This window comes from Heloderma suspectum, chromosome 8, assembly GCF_057233095.1.
Source record: "Heloderma suspectum isolate Gila_16-S chromosome 8, 16-S_ref, whole genome shotgun sequence".
NCBI lineage: Eukaryota > Metazoa > Chordata > Lepidosauria > Squamata > Helodermatidae > Heloderma > Heloderma suspectum.
The window spans coordinates 36,973,722-36,993,349 of record NC_139465.1 but is presented as its reverse complement, the minus strand read 5'-3'; the positions used below and the strand labels follow the sequence as shown (position 1 = coordinate 36,993,349).

Sequence of the window (19,628 nt, the reverse complement as noted above, 5' to 3'; positions counted from 1 at the left end):
ATAGCCCCTCTTGGCTCTTGCTTGCCATGCCCTACGTCAGCTTTCCCCGACCTGGTGCCCGCCAGAGGTGGACTACAACTCCCAGCATGCTCCAGCCAGGCCTGCCGGGGGTTGCAATCCCACACCCCTGGCGGGCACCAGGTTGGGGAAGGCTGCTCGACGCCCCCTCACGCTTCCCTCTTTGCCTCACCACTGCGCTCCGCCCCTTGCTCCCCCCCCCGACTACCAATTCCCCTCAGCGCACCCCCCCCCCGCCACGGCGTCTTTCCCGCCTCTTTGTCCTCCCTTCGCCCCCCCCGCCCCGCTCGTGGCGCGCGCACTTGCCTCCGCTCCCCCCCCCGCCTGCTCCTCGTCTCCCGCACAACGACCGCTCCCGTAGCCCGTAGCAACGGCTGGGCGGCCGCAGGGGGCCGGGGACGATGGTGACGGGGACAGAGGCGGCGGGGAGCGGGGAGGGGGACTGTGAACGCATCGGCGGCTCCACCTCCCCGAGCAGCGCCGCACAGCACCCTCGTCCGTCCTCGTCGCCGCGCTCGCCTCCTTCCCTCTCCTCCTGCACGAGGGGCTGACGGGTGGAGGCGGCCGAGGAGGCGGGTCGCAGGACTTGGGGGGGAGGAGGAGGGAGGAGCCCGAGGAGCCTTTAGGAGGGAAGGCGGTATTATGGGGTGAGTCCGAGGGGAGGGGAGGGGAGGCAGGGCTGAATGCGAGCTCCGGAAGGTGGGGCTTTTTTGAAGACAAACGCGAGAGTGCCTCTGGCCATGGACTGAGTGCTTTGCTCTGTGTTGTTGTTCAGTCGTTCAGTCGTGTCCGACTCTTCGTGAGCCCATGGACCATAGCACGCCAGGCCTTCCTGTCCTGCGCTCTCTCCCGGAGCGTGCTCAAGTTCATATTCATTGCATCCGTGATGCTATCTAGCCATCTCATCCTCTGCCGTCCCCTTCTCCTTTTGCCTTCAGTCTTTCCCAGCATCAGGGACTTTTCCAGAGAGTTTTCTCTTCGCATTTGGTGGCCAAAACATTTGAGCTTCAGCTTCAGCATCTGTCCTTCCAATGAGCAGTCAGGGTTGATGTCCTTTAGGATGGACTGATTTGACCTCCTTGCAGTCCAGGGGACTCGTAAGAGTCTTCTCCAGCACCACAGTTCGAAAGCATCGATTCTTCGGCGCTCAGCCTTCCTTATGGTCCAGCTCTCACAGCCATACGTTGCTACTGGGAAAACCATAGCTTTGATTAGACGGACCTTTGTCGGCAAGGTGATGTCTCTGCTTCTTACTACGCTGTCTAGGTTTGCCGTAGCTTTCCTCCCAAGGAGCAAGCGTCTTCTAATGTCATGGCTACAGTCACTGTGTGATCTTGGAGCCCAAGAAAATAAAATCTGTCACTGCTTCCATTTCTTCCCCTTCTTTATGCCAGGAAGTGATGGGGCCAGATGCCATGATCTTCGTTTTTTTAATGTTGAGGTTCAAACCAGCTTTTGCACTCTCCACTTTCACCCTCAACAAGAGGCTCTTTAGATCCGCTTTCTGCCATTTGGGTGGTATCGTCTGCGTATCTGAGGTTGTTGATAAGTCTCCCGGCAATCTTAATTCCAACCTGTGATTCATCCAACCCGGCATTTCTCATGATGTACTCTGCATATAAATTAAATAAGCACGGCGACAATATGCAGCCTTGTCGTACTCCTTTCCCAATTTTGAACCAATCGGTTGTTCCATGTCCGGTTCTTACTGTTGCTTCTTGACCCTCGTACAGGTTTCTCAGGAGACAGGTAAGGTGGTCTGGTACTCCCATCTCTTTAAGAATTTGCCACAGTTTGTTGTGATCCACACAATCAAAAGCTTTAGCATAGTCAATGAAGCAGAAATAGACGTTTTTCTGGAATTCGCTTGCTTTCTCCATGATGCAGCGAATGTTGGTGATTTGATCTCTAGTTCCTCTGCCTCTTCGAAACCCAGCTTGTACTTCTGGTAGTTCTCGGTTCGCATACTGCTGAAGCCTAGCTTGTAGGATTTTGAGCATAACCTTGCTGGCATGTGAAATGAGTGCAATTGTACGGTAGTTTGAACACTCTTTGGCATTGCCCTTCTTTGGAATTGGAATGTAAACTGACCTTTTCCAGTGTTGTGGCCACTGCTGAGTGTTCCAAATTTGTTGGCATATTGAGTGCAGCACTTCAACAGCATCATCTTTTAGGATTTTAAATAGCTCAGCTGGAAGACTGTCATCTCCGCTAGCTTTGTTGTTAATAATGCTTCTTAAGGCCCACTTGACTTCACTCTCTAAGATGTCCGGCTCAAGTTCAGTGACCGCACTATCATGGCTATCAGGGACATTAAGATCTTTCCTGTATAGTTCTTCTGTGTATTCTTTCCACCTCTTCTTAATCTCCTCTGCTTCTGTTAGGTCCCTGCCTTCTTTGTCCTTTATCATGCCCGTCTTTGCACAAAACGTTCCCTTGAGATCTCCGATTTTCTTGAAAAGATCTCTAGTCTTTCCCATTCTGTTGTTTTCCTCGATTTCTTTGCATTGTTCATTTAAGAAGGCCTTCTTGTCTCTCCTTGCTGTTCTCTGGAACTCTGCATTCAGTTGGATATATCTTCCCCTTTCTCCCTTGCTTTTCGCTTCCCTTCTTTCCTCAGCTACTTGTAAAGCCTCATCAGACAGCCACTTGGCTTTCTTGCAGTTCTTTTTCTTTGGGATGGATTTCGTTGCTGCCTCCTGAACAACGTTACGGACTTCCGTCCATAGTTCCTCAGGCACTCTGTCTATCAGGTCTAATCCCTTAAATATATTCCTCACATCCACTGTATATTCATAAGGGATATGATTTAGGTCATACCTGAATGGTTTAGTGGTTTTCCCTATGTTCTTCAATTTAAGCCGAAAGTTTGCAATAAGAAGCTCATGATCTGAGCCACAGTCAGCTCCAGGTCTTTTTTTTTACTTACTGTATAGAGCTTCTCCGTCTTTGGCTGCAAAGGACATAATCAATCTGATTTCAGTATTGACCATCTGGTGATGTCCATGTGTAGAGTCGCCTCTTGTGCAGTTGGAAAAGGGTGTTTGCTATGATCAGTGTGTTGTCTTGACAAAACTCTATTAGCCCTGGTCCTGCTTCATTTTGTACACCAAGGCCATGCTTGCCTGTTATCCCGGTGATTTCTTGACTTCCTACTTTAGCACTCCAATTCCCTGTGATGAAGAGGACATCTTTTTTTGGTGTTAGTTCTAGAAGGTGTTGTAGGTCTTCATAGAACCGATCAACCTCAGCTTCTTCGGCCTCAGTGGTTGGGGCATAGACTTGAATTACTGCGATGTTGAATGGTTTGCCTTGGATTCGTACTGAGATCATTCTATCGTTTTTGAGATTGTACCCCAGTGCTGCCTTTCCCCCCCTTTTGTTGACTATGAGTGCTACTCCATTTCTTTTAAGGGATTCTTGCCCACAGTAGTAGATATAATCGTCACCTGAATTAAATTTGCGCATGCTTGTCCATTTGAGTTCGCTGATTCCCAAGATGTCAATGTTCAATCTTGCCATCTCATGTTTGACCACATCCGGCTTACCTCGATTCACTGATCTTACATTCCAGGTTCCTAAACAATATTGTTCTTTACAGCATCGGACTTTCTTTTCACCACCAGACACATCCACAGCTGAGTGTCCTTTCGGGTTTGGCCCAGCCGCTTCACTCTTTCTGGCGCTACTTGGAAATTCCCTCTGCTCTTCCTCAGTAGTATATTGGACACCTTCCGACCTGAGGGGCTCATCTTCCAGCGTCATCTCTTTTAGCCTTGTGATACGTTCCATGGGGTTTTCTTGGAAAGAATACTGGAGTGGGTTGCCATTTCCTTCTCCAGTGGACCACATTTTGTCAGAACTCTCCACCAATGACAAGGGCACCTCTGATCCTTGTAGGAGTGCCTTCCTACAAGACTTCCCACTAGTAGCTGGAGCTTAAAGACAAGGGTGCCTCTGATCCTGTGCTGAGTGCCGTCCTACAAATAACAAATTTAATGAACAAGCCTCTGACTGTATGCTAAGGGCCTTCCCATTAATAAGTGGAACTTAAAGATGAGTGTGCCTCTGACCATGTGCTGAGGGCCTTCCCTTAAGTAACATTAAGGGAAGGTGCTGTTATGCTTTTAATGATGTATGCTTTTGTAGTATGTTATGAACCGCTTCAGGATTTTTAAAATGGAAGGAAGGGTTGCTGTGCATAGGAGATGAGGAGGTAAGGTAAATGGTTCTAAGGGTATTACTTCCAGACTAGGAAGATACTTGACAACTTGCTTTCTGAGCAAAAAGGAAATTGGGAGTGGGAGAAAGGCTAAGTGAGGCAGGGTGCTGTGTGATGTGGAGGTAGTACTACTCTTCTGAAAACACAAAAAAACTCGTGTTGAACTTTGGGGGGAAAGCAGGCAGGATGGAGGTCTGAAAAAGAAAAGAAAAGGTGAAGAGACCTGTTCCAAAGTGTTGAAGTGTGAACTTCAGTGTGAACAAAGTGTGAACACAGCTCTGTCCTGAAAAGAAATGCCTTGCACTGCAGGCATTTCACCACACTTTCAAATGCAGGCTTTAGAGTGGATGTATGTTTTGATTCTGTCTAAGGGGTGACAAGAAAGGAGTTCAGATGGCAGCAACCTAGGAATAATAGGGTCTAGAGCTGCTATGATGTTTTTGAGTCAGCTGGGCTCTTGCCACATGGAAAAAACAACCCCCTTCTATTTTGCTTTTTGAGTCATCTGAAATAGTTACCATGTCCTGATTGTGAACTCGCAAAACACCAACATGTGTTAGACTCTGCACTTCACCCATACTTATGCACTGAAAAGGATGAGGAAAATCCTTTTTTCACCTTGATGATTGTGAATACAACAATTGTGAGGTGGTTCATTGGTGTTACAGGATACCTAGTAAAGGTTGTTGAGTATGTATGTGCTCCTAGATGAAAAAGAGGCCAGGGTAACGGGCTACTGTTAGTAAGGTAGAACTATTATTTGAACCAGCTTATTTTGGCACACAGGACTTATTCATAGGGCAGAATACAACTTTCAGGAGAAAGTTACTTGACGTAACTCAAACTGTTCACACACTACTACACCAGTAAAACCTGATCAATAAAAGATATAACCATTCCTACATTGTTTCATTTACACCGATATAAAAGCCACTGCCTAACAGCATTACTTTCCAAACCATCTTCCTGCAGGCAGAAGGCGTGCAACCTGCGGAGTCAGCAACTGTCATGACTTCCTCTGGACAGAGCCAAAGTGAAATCAATTCTGAAAGAGCTGCTACAAATACAAGAAGTGTGGAAACAGAGTCACGCTGCACCTACCCAAATGAGAGGCGGGAGAGGAATCAGATTCACACTCTTCTGAGCATCAGTAACAGAGTAAACGAGCAAAAGGAAAGGTTCTCGGACTGTGTAAGCGGAACAGGATGGGAGGAAGCTGTGAGTGAGGATTTTTTGTTATAAAAATCATATTTTGTTACCAATAATTCTTTCAAAAGAGTACCTGCTATACCAAAATGTAGTTCATAAATAGGCAGTTGTACTCTTTAGCTCTGTTCAGATGTAATTATCTCAGCATAATGGTTTATTGTGCCCATGCACTCACCTTTTTATCCTTACCTCATGTGTTCGCTCCATTTGATTTGGGAACTGTGGTTTAATCTCAAACTATGAGCCAGGATCTGAAACCAGGATCTGATCTTGGTTTCATATCCTGGTTACCAAGCAGAGACTAAACCACAGTTTCCTGTTCTGGATGTAAATAGAAACTTTCTATTGAACAAACATGTTTCCAGCTAAAACTGGTAGAAAATGTTATCATTTCATACATTGGTTGTCTGCATTAGGTCTTAGTTGCAGCAGAATGTGGATGGGGCTGTTCATACAAATGTGCATTGCATGGAACCAATGGAATGCATATAAACTGCATCTATGTTTGAATGCACATTCTGATGGTCATCCAGTTTATATCCATTTCCTATTCCAGCAAGTTATGTATTTGCATATGTAGCTCTCTGCTGAATCAGGGTGAGGATCTTTTGAATATAAAAAGTGCTTTAAAGGTAGGAATTCAGTGGGCTTGATAAAATTTCTAGCATGGAGTAAGTGGGTTAATCTGTTTAAAAATCTCGTTCAGAAACCCATGGTGTAGATGTGCCTGCATGAGTCTTGGACTCTGATACTTCCCCCCCCCCCTCTTTTGGGCACCAGAGTAGGAAATTGAAAGCGTCCACTTTTGTTTTTAAACTAACCACAGTGATCCATGATGGTGTTCAATGTGTTCTGAACAGGGTTGCACCCCAAACTCCTCCCCTCACCCCAACCTCAGCTTGGGGGTGCTATTAGATCTGCCCCTTACTCTGGCAGTCTAAATTGCATCTGTGGCTGAAAGCTGCTTTCACCATCTTAAGCTCGTAAGCAACCTGTGGCCCTTCCTAGACAGATATAGCCTTGCCATGGTCATCAATGCCTTATTCCTGCAATGTATGTGGGGCTGCCTTTTAAAACTATTTGGAACCTTCAGTTGGTTTGGAATAAGGCAGCTAGACCGTTAAGATTGTGGAGCAGCTGGAGCCTGGGCTAGTGCTGTGCTTTTCAGCATGCTCAGCTGTATGTATGAATGTGTTTGTTTTTGGGTCAATGGGTAGCATGTGTGATGCATGTGTATGAGAGTGAGTATGTGTGTGGGCGGTCAATGATCTAGAGTGAGTAAGAGTATGCACGTGTGCATGGCTGGCTGATGATCAGTAGGTGGGAGAGAGATGGTGGGGGGAGTGAGTAGGCTTGCAGAGGTGAAATGAGTGGATTGAGAGTTAATTATACAGGAACAGATTTGGGTAATGAATTTGGGCTGAATGGATTTGTGGGTGATCATCCTATTAATTAGGGGGAATAAATTAGTTTTAGAAGAGTATTATTTGAAATGATTTGGGGAAATTGGCTTGCCTTATGTAACATGGGAATTTTTTGTGGGGTCAATGGACTCAATGGTCTTATAGACCCCTTTCAACTCTACTATTCTATGATTCTATGAAATAGGTGGTTTGGATTATTGGTAAATGCAGTTCACTTACCACTCAAAATACCACAGCTAATTGTACTTGATTTCTTCACAACTCCCCCCCCCCCCTTTGCTAACTTGTATTGATATCTTTTTGCTCTCAGGTCCAAGGCTGGAGCAAAACAGCCCCATTTGCTTGTCTTCAGTTACAAAAGAGAGCCAGAAAAACAAGGACAAGTGAGTCTGTCAGTGGATGCCTGTATTGCTTAGATCTGATGCAAGTTGTTGACAAAGGTTTGGAGCAAGACCCCAAGACTATAGATCAATTCAAATCTGATTTCAAATTAAGTACAAATGCTGCCACAGATAGTATTCCAGAAAAACAACAGCTTTATTCTAATACAACCACAAACTCTTCTTCTGCAACAGATGACACTAAAAAAGAAAGCTATTATGGCAAAGTATACTCTATTCAGACATCCCAAGGAGAAAAGAAAAAACTGACATTAAGGGAAGCTCAAGCTTCTCTAAGTGAAAGGAAATGTTTTCTAATGAAAGACAGTTCACTATTCCAAGCAGAAAAGAAAACAGTGCCAATAAAGGAGTATAGTATACTGCCACCAGGAAAGCCCAAAAGTCTAGAAACCCTGAAATGCAAAGACACAAAGAGCCATGAACCTTCTGAATGTAATCAGGTTGGCTCTGAAACTGCTGCTGTTAAGTCGTCACTGGTACTGCCACCTCTGAAGGATACAGCTCTCAAAAACAGCCTGGATCCTTCAAAGAAAAGTAAGACAGTTATTTCCCAGGCAAGTGAAAAAACATTCCATCCTGTTTCAGAGACAGTGTCCTGCACTCAGGTTTTTCAAACTAAAGAGGAAAAGTGTGAAAAAGGAATAGACGCAGTGCATGATACAATGAAGGAGCAAATAAAAATGCATGAGATAGCCTCTTTTGTCCCAAGACTTTCCAAGACTTCATTCATCCCAAGAAATTTGGATCGGTGCTACTGGCATTGTGCTCTTTTACCAGATAGAAAAATAGCAACCATGTCTAATTCAATTGCACTGAGAAGACACAATAATCTCAACAGCATGCATTTTCTTCATACAAAAGGCACGCAAGTCAGCAAAGCCAATGCGATTCAAGACCCTTGTGCCAGAAGCAGGAGTCATACTGGAACCAAACAAGGAAATGAGTCAAAAACCCAGGAGATCCCACTGCTTTCTGGACTATTCCCTTCCTTAACGGTCAGCTGTGTTGCAATAACTGCCTTGCCTTCTAGGCTGACCTGAGTTCTTGAATTGTAATTTCATGTTGAGCTGTTTATGGATTTGTTCGAGGCATTCTGTATGAGAGAAAATATTTAAGGTTTATGATAAAGCAGACTGAGCATTTATTAAGGGGTTGTTTTAGCTGACTACTAATTTCCATACAAAATTTAAATTCCCCTTTTTTGCCTCTAACAATATAATAATGGTTTCAGTAGATCCTTAAAGATATTTGTTGAATCTGTAAATGCTGAGCCTTAAAGTGCAATGTCCTGATGAAGCTTCCAGATTAATAAAATCTTTATGTCTTTAAAAGCACACCCAGCTCTTGTTTAGGACATGGTGTTTCAGTGCTTCTAATTCTCACAGTGCAGAAGCGTGAGCTGCTTCCGTATAGTTTTCATTGGTCCACATGTATGGGAAGGACCATTATAGGATCAGCATGGCCTGTGCAGTTTGTCATTTCCAGGGATATTTGTGCTTACTGCACCGAAATATGAGCATGGGAAGCATGCATAGACATGCCCTAATTCTCTTTGATGGGCAAAGACTCAGGCCTTGCCTAACTTAAGCCTGCATAACTGGGGAGTCAGCAAACCAAACACAGCCCACAGCTCCTGTTTTTGCTGAAATGGCAAATGAAAGTTGTCAAACATTTGGCAAGCCACACTATGTAACTGGTGGGCTGTATTCAGCTGGATGGGTCACAGGTTGTACAGGCCAGGTCCAAGTGCTTCATTGAACAGGACTTAGAAAAGTATCGTAAATAATTGTTCTCCAATGCCCTCCAGTTTTTGTGTGGAGACATTACCCATTTTTAGATGCTCTTAAAAGTTTTCTATTTTAACATTTTCCTTCTGTTTTTAATGTTTGAACAACTTGTAGATAAGACCATAAGTAAATGGAATTAATATTTGGTTATATTTTTGTGTAGACTGTCTATACTTTGTGATATGTTTATATTAGCTAGGACTTTTCCTTCCATGCCAAATTAGGTAACTCACACTACTTTATAGTTTAGATAGTTTCAATAAAATACTTTTCTGTATGCACAGTGACAGCATGTTCCTCAATATTTCAATCCAAGAGATTTTACTGTCAAGACCTGCCATAATTATCCTACACCTTATCTGATGCATTTGGAGTAGCAGGAAGGTAATGACATTTCTGGATAGCCAATTGCAAGTCCCAGTATCACTCTAAAACCATGATCCATGGAATCCACTTATATTTGATCAACTCTACAGAAACTAGTTCAAATAGTTTTATTCTCATAATAATCTGGACAAATGTTTTTAGTCTCAAACAAATGAGTTTGTAGATAAATTGACCATCATCTTAGAACCATGAATTTTGGGGCCCTATGCCCCAAAGATCGGAGAGCTGAATGGCTTCTTTATAAGCTGGCAAAGAGAGGGTTCTCATCAGCTATTGATTTGCACAGACCTTGTGTGTGCGTGCACATGCACGCACGCGCACAAACACTACAGGGTAGTTAACAAAATGTATTTCTTGCTCACACAAGCAGCCCTGCCCTATCTTGTAATGGATGACCTTGGTAATCTGTGGGTGACAGCAATTTCCACAGCTGCTGGGAAAATATTGTGGAAGTTGCTGCTGGCCCATCTACATGAATACCGAGATCCTATACTATGTTTGACCCGGGAGAGCCAGGCCCTAATATAATTGGCCCTAATGTACTTCATAGTGAAATATTCATATCTCCAAATGAAGCTGCAGGAGTGAAAGCAAATATAAATTGCTTTATTTGTGGGGGATGGTGCCACTACTGATACTGAAGGTATGACTAGCCATGCCTCCCGAGGCAGCCATTTTGTGGTGGTGCCCGGAACAGTTTCTTGAATTGCCAAGTGTGCATACAGATCCAAAAAGGTTGCCTACCCCTGGTCTACTCTTGATTGGCAGCAACTTTCTATGCTCTTGGGCAGTAGCCTTGAAGTAGATAGCCATACAGGAATGGCCACACAGGATTCTTGAAACTAGCATGAATCCATTTAAAGCAGAAATGCTAAATAGCAACAGGATGAAAGAATGTTCTCTAACAGTCATTTTCTCATAGCCAAGTACCACAAAAGGGCTTAAAGCAGTCACTAGTCAGAAATGCTGTAACATGCAAAACCTTTAAGAAACCATGCCTAACTATTTCTGTAAGTTTGTGATATAAAGCATTGGGGGGGGTGTGTCACCAATTAAATTGAGTGAATTCTCCCTTTATTGTAATTCTTAGAGGAACCACAATTCCTTGAACTAAGATGACTACTTTAATTCTATAGTTGTCTTTCCTTGGATTTGGCTGCAAAGCAGTCTTTCCTCCTTAATGGACAGCATTGAAGTGCTTCCTCTCACCCTCATTGCATACATACGCATCAATATATTTATTACTGGGAATTATGGGACCATGACATACATACTTGATAACATAGCTACACATATAGTCACAGTGTGACCAAGTTTCAAACAAACAAAGGCTTTAACCAACCTTAGGAAGACATAATGGCTGGATAAAGACAACCGTTTACTAAGCAATTACTTACCTGGGTAATCACTTAGTGAGTCAGTTATCTGCACAATCATGCTAAATGGTAAAAAGTTTTACCATGCATCAAATGGAGATAGGTGATAAAACGGTTGCCCATATTGATCTACATAGACTTGTTTTTGTGAAGTACTGGGTTTATAGAATGTAATGATATGCCTTGCTCATATTTAGGCATAAAATAAGTGATTTTTTAAAAAAAGAATAAAAATGAATGCAATTAGTGTTTAACCCTTTGATAGGATAAATATGATGTCAGTTTTCCAGATGTGAAGTCACTGACTCCAGTGATGTGTGAATGAATATAAAACAGCAGGTGCAGTTCAGGGAAAGTTAAAATTTATATTAGCTAGACAAAATTAAGGGCTTAAAGCAGTCACTAGTCATAAATTCTGTAACACGCAAAATCTTTAAGAAACCATGCCCAACTATTTCTGTAACTTTTTAAAGCATTTTGGGAGGCAACCACCAATTAAATCGAGTGAATTCCCCCTTTATTGTAATGAAGAACCATGCTTAATAGTACTTAAAAGTACTTCCTGATGCTCTTGTAAAAAACCTCCAAAAGGGATCTGCCATTAAAGTGAACAAAGTAAAGATCTTTTGATATGATGTAGTCAAAGGCTGCAATCCCATGCATGTTTACCCAGACTTATGTCCCACTGAACATAGTGGGACTTACTTCTGGGTAAATACATACAGGACCAGCCTGCATGTACCACTGATTTCCACTGGACCAGCCTGCATGTACCACTGATTTCCTACAAGGCCAACCCATCTAACCTGTAGGCCTCAGGTGAGACCTCATCCTCCCCAAAGCTCCGCCTCCTCAGAAGGAAGTGACTGAGCTGTGGGGAATGTGAAAGAGGAGCAAATACAGCACCCTGCTGGGCTTCACTCCACAGGGTTTCTTGAGCTGGGAAAAGGCCAGGTGGAGTAAAGTCTACTCTTCAACTGATGCGCCAGCTAGAGGAGCATTCCTTCAGACCGCTTCAGCTGGGGGGCTGATGTCAGAGGGCAGGGGCCCACCCCTGATATCATGCAGCCTGGAGGTGGGTCCAGGGGCCCAATCCAGTCCCAAAAAGTTTCCCCACCCATGTTATATACACTTACCTGGAGGTAAGCCCCACTGAATTCAATGGAGATGATGTCTTTGAGTAGGTATGTATAGGATTGTGCTGTTAAGCATGTTTAATTCTCTCACTGAAATCAGTAGGACTTAAGAAGTGCCTCACTTAGGCATGTCTTTTGTTATTACTCCCTGCCCTCCAAAGAAAATAGATGCTATCATTGGTGTGGCTATATTACTAACTAGCTTTTAAAATAAGAATATACATTTAACAGGTTTTTGTTTAGTTCTTCGATGTACTTTGTCAGTGATAGAGCATTCGTAAAGGCTTTCCTCTTCAGCATATATACAAATATGTACATACACATGCTTTCCTACTGGAGATACACACCTCTATTGTTGTTTTTTAATCTCAAGTATTTTATCAAATGTGAAAAAAAGAAAAGGCTAACAGAGCATGCAGAATGCAAACCACAACAAACAAGAGATAAATTCCGCCGCATTATTCCTTAATCACTAGCATTTAGTGCTGAAATGAAAATATAATATCTTTAGGCTATGTGAATGTTTGTTTGAATCCTGATAAGGATTTTAAATTCTTGATATATAGAACAATAATGGAAACTAGTTCTGTAAACCCAAGACTTTATTTTTCCTGAACAGCAGCTCCTGTGCCAACTAGAAATTTTATTTTTAAACTGAGAGAGCTTTAAAAGTGTTTGAAGTAATTTAATTTTTTTTTGTGAACTGTCCAGAGAGCTTCGGCTATGGGGCAGTATAGAAATAATGAATGAATGAATGTATAGTAAGCCATGGGAGTCAGCTGTTCAAAGAAAAATATATAGACTGGGCTAACACAAGACCTTTGAGTTAGTCCAAACAGTTATTTGGATACTATTTATAGAATTTTATTAATTTCTCAGTCCTCTGCCATCATCAGGTTAGAGCCAATATAACAACTAAGTGTAGTAGGGAATTCTTGGTTTTTAAATGAAAGCCTTATGCCATGGAAAAATTACCTGAAAAGATTATGATGGTTGGCCAAAATTCAGCACTAGTTTTGGAAGGAAGGTTTGGCCAAATGTAAAGTGGAAGATCCACATGTTTAGTATAGCTGCAAGATCTCCTATATTAATTTAAAAGCACCCTCTTTTCCCCCACCAGGAACAGGGCTGGGGGAGAGCTACTCCTTTCACATGCTGTAAGATCCAAAAAGAGCCGAAGAAACCAAGAATAACTAAAACAGTCTCAAGCATACCTCACCAGAATATGGCGCCTGCTCTTAAGAAAAACATGGCCTGGGTAACACAATTGGCAAGAGAACAACGAAAAATGGACTGCAAATTTACTCAAGGAAAAACAGTTTCAAGCAACACAAAGATTGGAGTCTCCTGCATCAAACCGTACAACTATGACCCGATGATGACAGCCAATGTTGAGGGAGAAAGAACCAGAGGGAAATTAGACTCTATTCAGACATTCCTAGGTGAAAAAAGAACCTTGCCAATAAAGGAATACGAAATTAAGTACTCACAACAACACACAGAACCTGAAGTCCTGAGATATAATGAGATTGGCCTACCAAAAGTAATCCATGGAAATCCTCCCAAGAGCTTGAACTGTGTAACCTTAAATGCATTATTGGTCTTTAGACCAGATGAAGGTGGTATAATCAACTTGCATCTGGAGCCCCCTTCAAATAATGAAGCAACTGCCGTCAAGAGAATTGAGAAAGGGGGCAGCACTTCAATTGACGCTGTCTCCACAGTCTCCCATAGCCATGCAACTAAAAAAGTAAAGCAGAAGAATGAAAAAAAAGTTGGTATGAATAATATGATGAAAAAACAAATACAAAAATCATGTACCGCCCTTTGATTTGTCCATGATGCTCAGGTATTTTGTTCTTGTCTGCAAAACTATTTGACCCTTTTTTCCTGTATAGGATATTACAAACTATAATTGCAAAGTGATATGAATACCTGCACTGTTCTGATAAAACAGGGAAAACTGCCTGGAAAACAGCAATAATATCAGGGATTTGATCTTTAATCAATAGGATTAATAAGCTCAAACTTTAGTTGGTTACTAATTTTAATCAGTGAGGCCAAATATTAAGAAGGGGTGGTGGTGAAAATTAATGATACTCTTGGTTTTTGAGGCTACTTTCATTCTAGTGTATTACTATAATTTAGAATATAAACAAAAATAAAGTATGGCCACTCTGTGCCATATATAGCCAAGATCCAAACCATCATGGATGGTTTCCCACTTCAGTACAGGGGCTTTCTAGTTCCTCTCTTTCAGTGGCAGCCCCCTGAAAAGCTCTCCTCCAGAGGCCTTCCAGAGTAACACTGCACAAGGTATGAGGAGCTCCCACCAGAAGGAAATATTGTTCCCCCAGGCATGCATGGAAGCATTTTGCAAGATCCAAAGGCTATAATGGAAACTGGAATAACTTCGAATGATTCTGTAGCAGATCAACGAATCATGAATCCACCCAGAAAGACACCACTGCTTATAATCTAACAAAATCTTATCCAGCTAGTCTTTCAACAATGGGAACATGTTTTGTAAAGTAGGGATGCTTTGGTTTCTTTTGATAGTACAATAAGTCAATTACAATTGTGCCAAACATCTTCAAGAACAAATCTTGTCTTGCGCATAAAACTGTTAGGAAAACCAGGACCAAATCATAGAACACAGCCATTTAAACATCAGTGCTTATGCAGCTGTGGAAGAATCAGCAATGTTTAATTGCATCACTGAGTAAATATTAAATACATAATTAATTTTGTCACAAGAATATAATTGAATCTGTTGGGAGGGAAAAGACACCTTGATATAAAGTTTTCATAGGATTATGCAAGTAAACGGGGTGGGAAACAGTGAATTTGCTGTATTTTTATGTTGCAAAGTCTGATTTTACAGCACACTAATAGTATCAGACTCAAGTCCTACCTGATGTTAACACAGCACAGGGCTGTAGCCCAGTAACCTACCCAAAAACATTCTGCTCTTCTTGCAACACTAGGATAACGTTTGCAATGTTATATTGCTGCTGCAAAGTGGTGGTACATGCCCTTAACATTTATTTACCTGTAACAGGGAGCCCTGGCATTAGAACCATCAGTGGAGGCTGCTGACTCTGATTTTGGTTGGGCTGTGCATCCATTCTAGGTTTCAGCCAGAAATCTGAAGGAGCTATCCAAAGTGCTGCACCTATTTTGGGGATCAGGTTCAGCACCTCGGATAGCTCATTTAGGGTTCTGGCTGGTTCTGACTGAAACCCAGAATGGATTTACAACCCCACCGAAACTGGAGCCACCAGAGAACTCTAGCTGTTTATGACAACATAATTCTGTTATTCCATTATGATTCTTCTTTGTTGGAGAAGATATTTCCCAGCACTTGGGGCTTATTAAAAGGGGTTTATAAAGGAATAAATTATTACTTTCTTCTCCACCCCAACACATTGTGCAGAATTGCAGTTGTGCAAATATCAAAGGTATCTACTAGAGATGACCCGAATCTCTCATCTGATGATTAACAAGCCCTCACCACCCAATGCCCACTGCATTTTGTGGACCTTTAAGAAATAATGTATTATTTTTAATATAGAAATTTCCAGTGGCGTGAACTCAAGCTAAACACAGTCCAAAACTTTTAAAGAAATCAAACAGAGTTTAAATTTAGTTAGGATGAACAGAGTACAGAATCACAAAATCAAGTTACAAAATCTTATGACATACCACAAACATGAATACTATACTACTTCAGTTTTTGCAAGACCCCTAATGACCATCATGTGGCAAATACATTTGTCCCTTAAAGCAAGCCTCCATAGAGAACACTGCTGAACTTTTCCAACAGGTTGTAATTATTACTCTTGCTGCTGCTAAAAAGTGTAAAAAAAATCCCCCCCCCCCATTTCATTTCATTTCTATACTGCCCAATAGTCGAAGCTCTCTGGGCAGTTCACAAAAATTAAAACCAAACAGCACACAATAAAACCATTTAAAATATATGGAACATTAAAACCACAGTGTAACAATACAACCACCATAAAACATAGCAGCAGTGCAGGAGTTTAAAATACAGATTTAAAACAGCAAAGATAAAAGTCTAGAAAGCTAAAATGCTAATGCCTGGAAAAATAAAAAGGTCTTCACTTGGCGCCGAAAGGTATACGATGTAGGTGCCAGGCGAAGCTCACTAGGGAGCTCATTCCAGAGCCGGGGTGCCACAGCAGAAAAAGCCCTCCTCCTAGTAGCCACCCGCCTCACTTCCTTTGGCAGGGGCTCACGGAGAAGGGTGATCTCAAGCTGATGATGATTTTAAGGTCCGGGCAGGCATATATGGGAGGCGGCGATCCTTCAGATAACCTGGCCCCAAGCCGTTAAGGGCTTTAAATGCTAATACCAGCACTTTGAATCGGGCCTGGAAATGGACTGGCAGTATATAAAACAAAGTCTTTATGTAGTATAGAATGGAAAAATACCAAGAACTGCATAATATTGGAGCCTTAGCAATGTTATTTTGGTTATATTGTTGATTTCTGTGAAGCTTTTGTCCCAAATGCTTCTACCAAAGAACTTAACTACCACCTGTAGACAAATGTACCAGTCCCTTTACAGACATTATGGATCATTTGGTGGTTTCCCTGGCTTCTGTGTAGTTTCCCCATTCCAAAAGGTTGAAATGCCTCACCTGGTCACTAACAACAAGAGCTTTAAGATAAAATATGCTGGTATTTTGGGCCCTGCCTGTCTTCAGCCCTGCCCACCACTGGAACATGGTCCCTGAGAACTTCTCCAAAATGGAATTCAGCCCTTGGCCTGAAAGAGATTCTGCACCCCTGTATGGGAACACTTGCATAGCCCTTTTAAAAAGAAAGTCAGCATGACTACACTTCCTTCCATGGTAATGGTCCATCACTTGCAAACCTCTTGCCGCAGGGATAACCATATTCCAGGGGTAGGCAACCTTTTTGGGCCCATAGGCAGATTTGGCAATTTGAGAATGGACCCTGGGCACCACCTTAAGCTGGAGGCGTAGCTAATCACAAAGAACAAGCAAAGCCCCAAAGACTGGGTACAAGGCAGAAACACACTGAACTCCTCTTAACACCCAGTTTTCAACACCAACAAAAATCTATTTCACAGAAGGCAAACTTTTTCTGTCTCCACCCCACCAGACAAGTGAAAGTGTAGCAGTAAGTTAAGTCAGTTTCTAAAAATCTGTTGGAACTACCACGTATGCAGAATTTTTCATAGTATAACCCGTTTTCCAGGTCCAACTAAGAAAAGACAAGTACAGAACAAAGGAAAGAACAAAGACTAGAGTATATAATTAACAATTTCATTGTGTGAAATAAAAGGCAGGACAACTGGTGTGATAAGGCAAACATTTATTTGTTCATTTGTCATTACAACATACATGTTTCATCACATACATTTGTGACCTTATGCTGAACAACTTCATTCAGGGTAAGAGTTCAGTTGTTTAAACCTCACACTATTTGCAATTCAGTGCATGCTGTTGTGTGTGCAAACATTTAATGCACAGAGAGAAGTCTGTTTTATCATTTTACTACTGTCTAAAAGCGGAAGAAACTGCACGTTTATATTGGGTTTGGGGTGTTTACTTACTCTAGGAGTTCTAAAATGTCACTGCATGCATGTGTAACATGTGGTCTTTGGCATTTCATCTTGATGAGCGTCCTGCAAGCAAGCATGGCTGTATCGAAGAGCAAAATAGGAGGCTTGCAGCACTGTAAAGAACAGATTGGTAGCAGACCAATCAGATCTTTAGCAAAGTGAGCACAAAGGAGGAAAAAACCCATCCTTCTCTAGGAAAAGAGGATTACTGTACTCCCAAAGCTTGGCAGAAAGTTATCACTGTCAGACAAGAATGAAGTATTTGCTCTTGTGCACTTCCAGACAGATCTCAACTGTAATGATCATATGACAGGCTCCTTAAAAGTAACAGGCCACAACTGTATTTTACTCAAGATTCCTACAGCACACCTGCTCCCTTCCCCTACTCCTGAGTGACAAAATATAATTTATTCCCTAAACAAGAGGGAGGAAACAACCATCCTGTGTCATTTTCTTTCAAAAACTGTTCATAAAGTGCATGATTTGGATTCAGAAAACAATGACAAAGAAGGGTGGTGCTGGAGTTCATCATGGTGTCACCCAGACCTTTCATCCTCATGACCAAGTACTGATAGTCCTAATGGATAAACTTGGTGAATCCAATCATTTTCACTGTTTCTTCACACAATGTGCAGTGGACAAGAAGATGCCGTTCAAAAGATCAGCTTTTGCATGAGATGGTCAAGCTGTGCCTAGGGCGTATTACTTCAACCTGGAGCTGATGTGACTGAATGATTCTTCCTACAAATAATTCCCTCTCCATAGAAAACGAGCTGTTAGAGAGACTGGAACATAGTAGTTTACTACCTACCTGCAGTTTATACAGCCCAGATACAGGTTTATCCACAACACAATCATACATTTACTCAGAAACAAGTCCAAACTCCCAAGGAAGCATGCAGGGATTACAGCAGGATCAGTTTCATGTGAAAATCCATTGAAGGTCACCTCAACTTTGCAGTCAAAGTGGTGTGTGTGTGTGGGTGAGAGAGAGGAGGAGAGACTGTATGTGTATATACACACACATTCTTAAAGGGAATTTTCTTTGCAAATTAGCAAACAGTGAAATAAAATACCAGCCTTGGTCTTTTAAATGGACACTCCCATTACATTAATGAACACACCAAAATCTTTAGTGGTTTACCTTAAGATTTTAAGTTTTGCTGTTTTGTGGTGCAAAATGATATTCAAGAAAAGTTTAATAGCTTTGTAAATATTGAGAATGCTGTTGTTGCCTATTTCCTGCCTGTTTACCCTCTTCCGCCACTCCATCCTGTCAATCAGTCAGAACTGGCAGCTAGCGCAAACAGGACTAATGCATTTGCTCTTACAAGTCCTACTACAGCAGCCTTCCCAAATCTGGTGGGACATAACTCCCAGCATTCCTGGCCATTGACCAAGCTGGCTGGTGCTGATGAGGGTTGACATCCAAAACATCTGAAAGCAACAGGTTGGGGAAGGCTGTACTACAGTGGCTATGGATGAATTCTCTTTTATTCTTACCTTTTAAAGAGCTACTGTCCCATAAATGAAGGGTATGAAAATACCCAAGACTGACAACTGGGATAGCTTTCTTGAAGTAGTGTGGGAAACTAAGTAATGAAACTCAGGGAGAAACAGTTTGTCATGCAGCTACTTGTAGAGGTTGTTTGCTGATTGCCTCAAGGGGGTAGTAATTTGTAGGACTGCATTAATGTTCATTGTCTAAAAATGAATCTGGTTCTTTTTCAGACCTACTTAATTCTGACCCTTAATTGAAAAACCAAAAGAAAAAAACCCATGAAGAATTTAAGGGTGAGGAAGTTCCCTTAGTAAAAGCTGGCAGATCAGTTAGGACTTAAGTTAGGGCTGTTAAAAGATATGTTGTCTATATGAAGCATATATGCTGAATGATATGTAGGCATCATTCAAGATTATCCCTATATAACTGTATCTATGAGGTTGGGAGAAACAGGCCTTCCAAGTATTACAGCAATTAGGATTAGAACCAAAACCAAAAGTAGATCACTTGGTATTTTATCATCTTTTTCTATAAAGTAGATTAATAATCAGTAC

At 42.0% G+C, this 19,628-nt stretch overlaps 1 protein-coding gene across 1 annotated transcript; it reads left to right on the top strand.

The window, feature by feature from the left end:
• Positions 1 to 405: 405 nt before the first annotated feature.
• C8H16orf46 (chromosome 8 C16orf46 homolog) lies at positions 406 to 13,933 on the top strand. The gene is made up of 4 exons (XM_084811947.1): positions 406 to 665; positions 5,213 to 5,458; positions 7,184 to 8,269; positions 13,081 to 13,933. The coding sequence occupies exons 2-4, from the start codon at positions 5,249 to 5,251 to the stop codon at positions 13,789 to 13,791; spliced, it is 2,007 nt and encodes a 668-aa protein (XP_084668073.1). The 5' UTR covers positions 406 to 665; positions 5,213 to 5,248; the 3' UTR covers positions 13,792 to 13,933.
• The last annotated feature ends 5,695 nt before the right edge of the window (positions 13,934 to 19,628 follow it).

Excerpts from the sequence above, each read along its gene's own strand:
- C8H16orf46 (XM_084811947.1), top strand. The coding sequence starts at position 5,249 with ATGACTTCCTCTGGACAGAGCCAAAGTGAAATCAATTCTGAAAGAGCT. Across the intron at positions 5,459-7,183 it reads GAACAGGATGGGAGGAAGCT|GTCCAAGGCTGGAGCAAAAC; the intron begins GTGAGTGAGGAT and ends TTTTGCTCTCAG. Across the intron at positions 8,270-13,080 it reads GACTATTCCCTTCCTTAACG|GAACAGGGCTGGGGGAGAGC; the intron begins GTCAGCTGTGTT and ends TTCCCCCACCAG.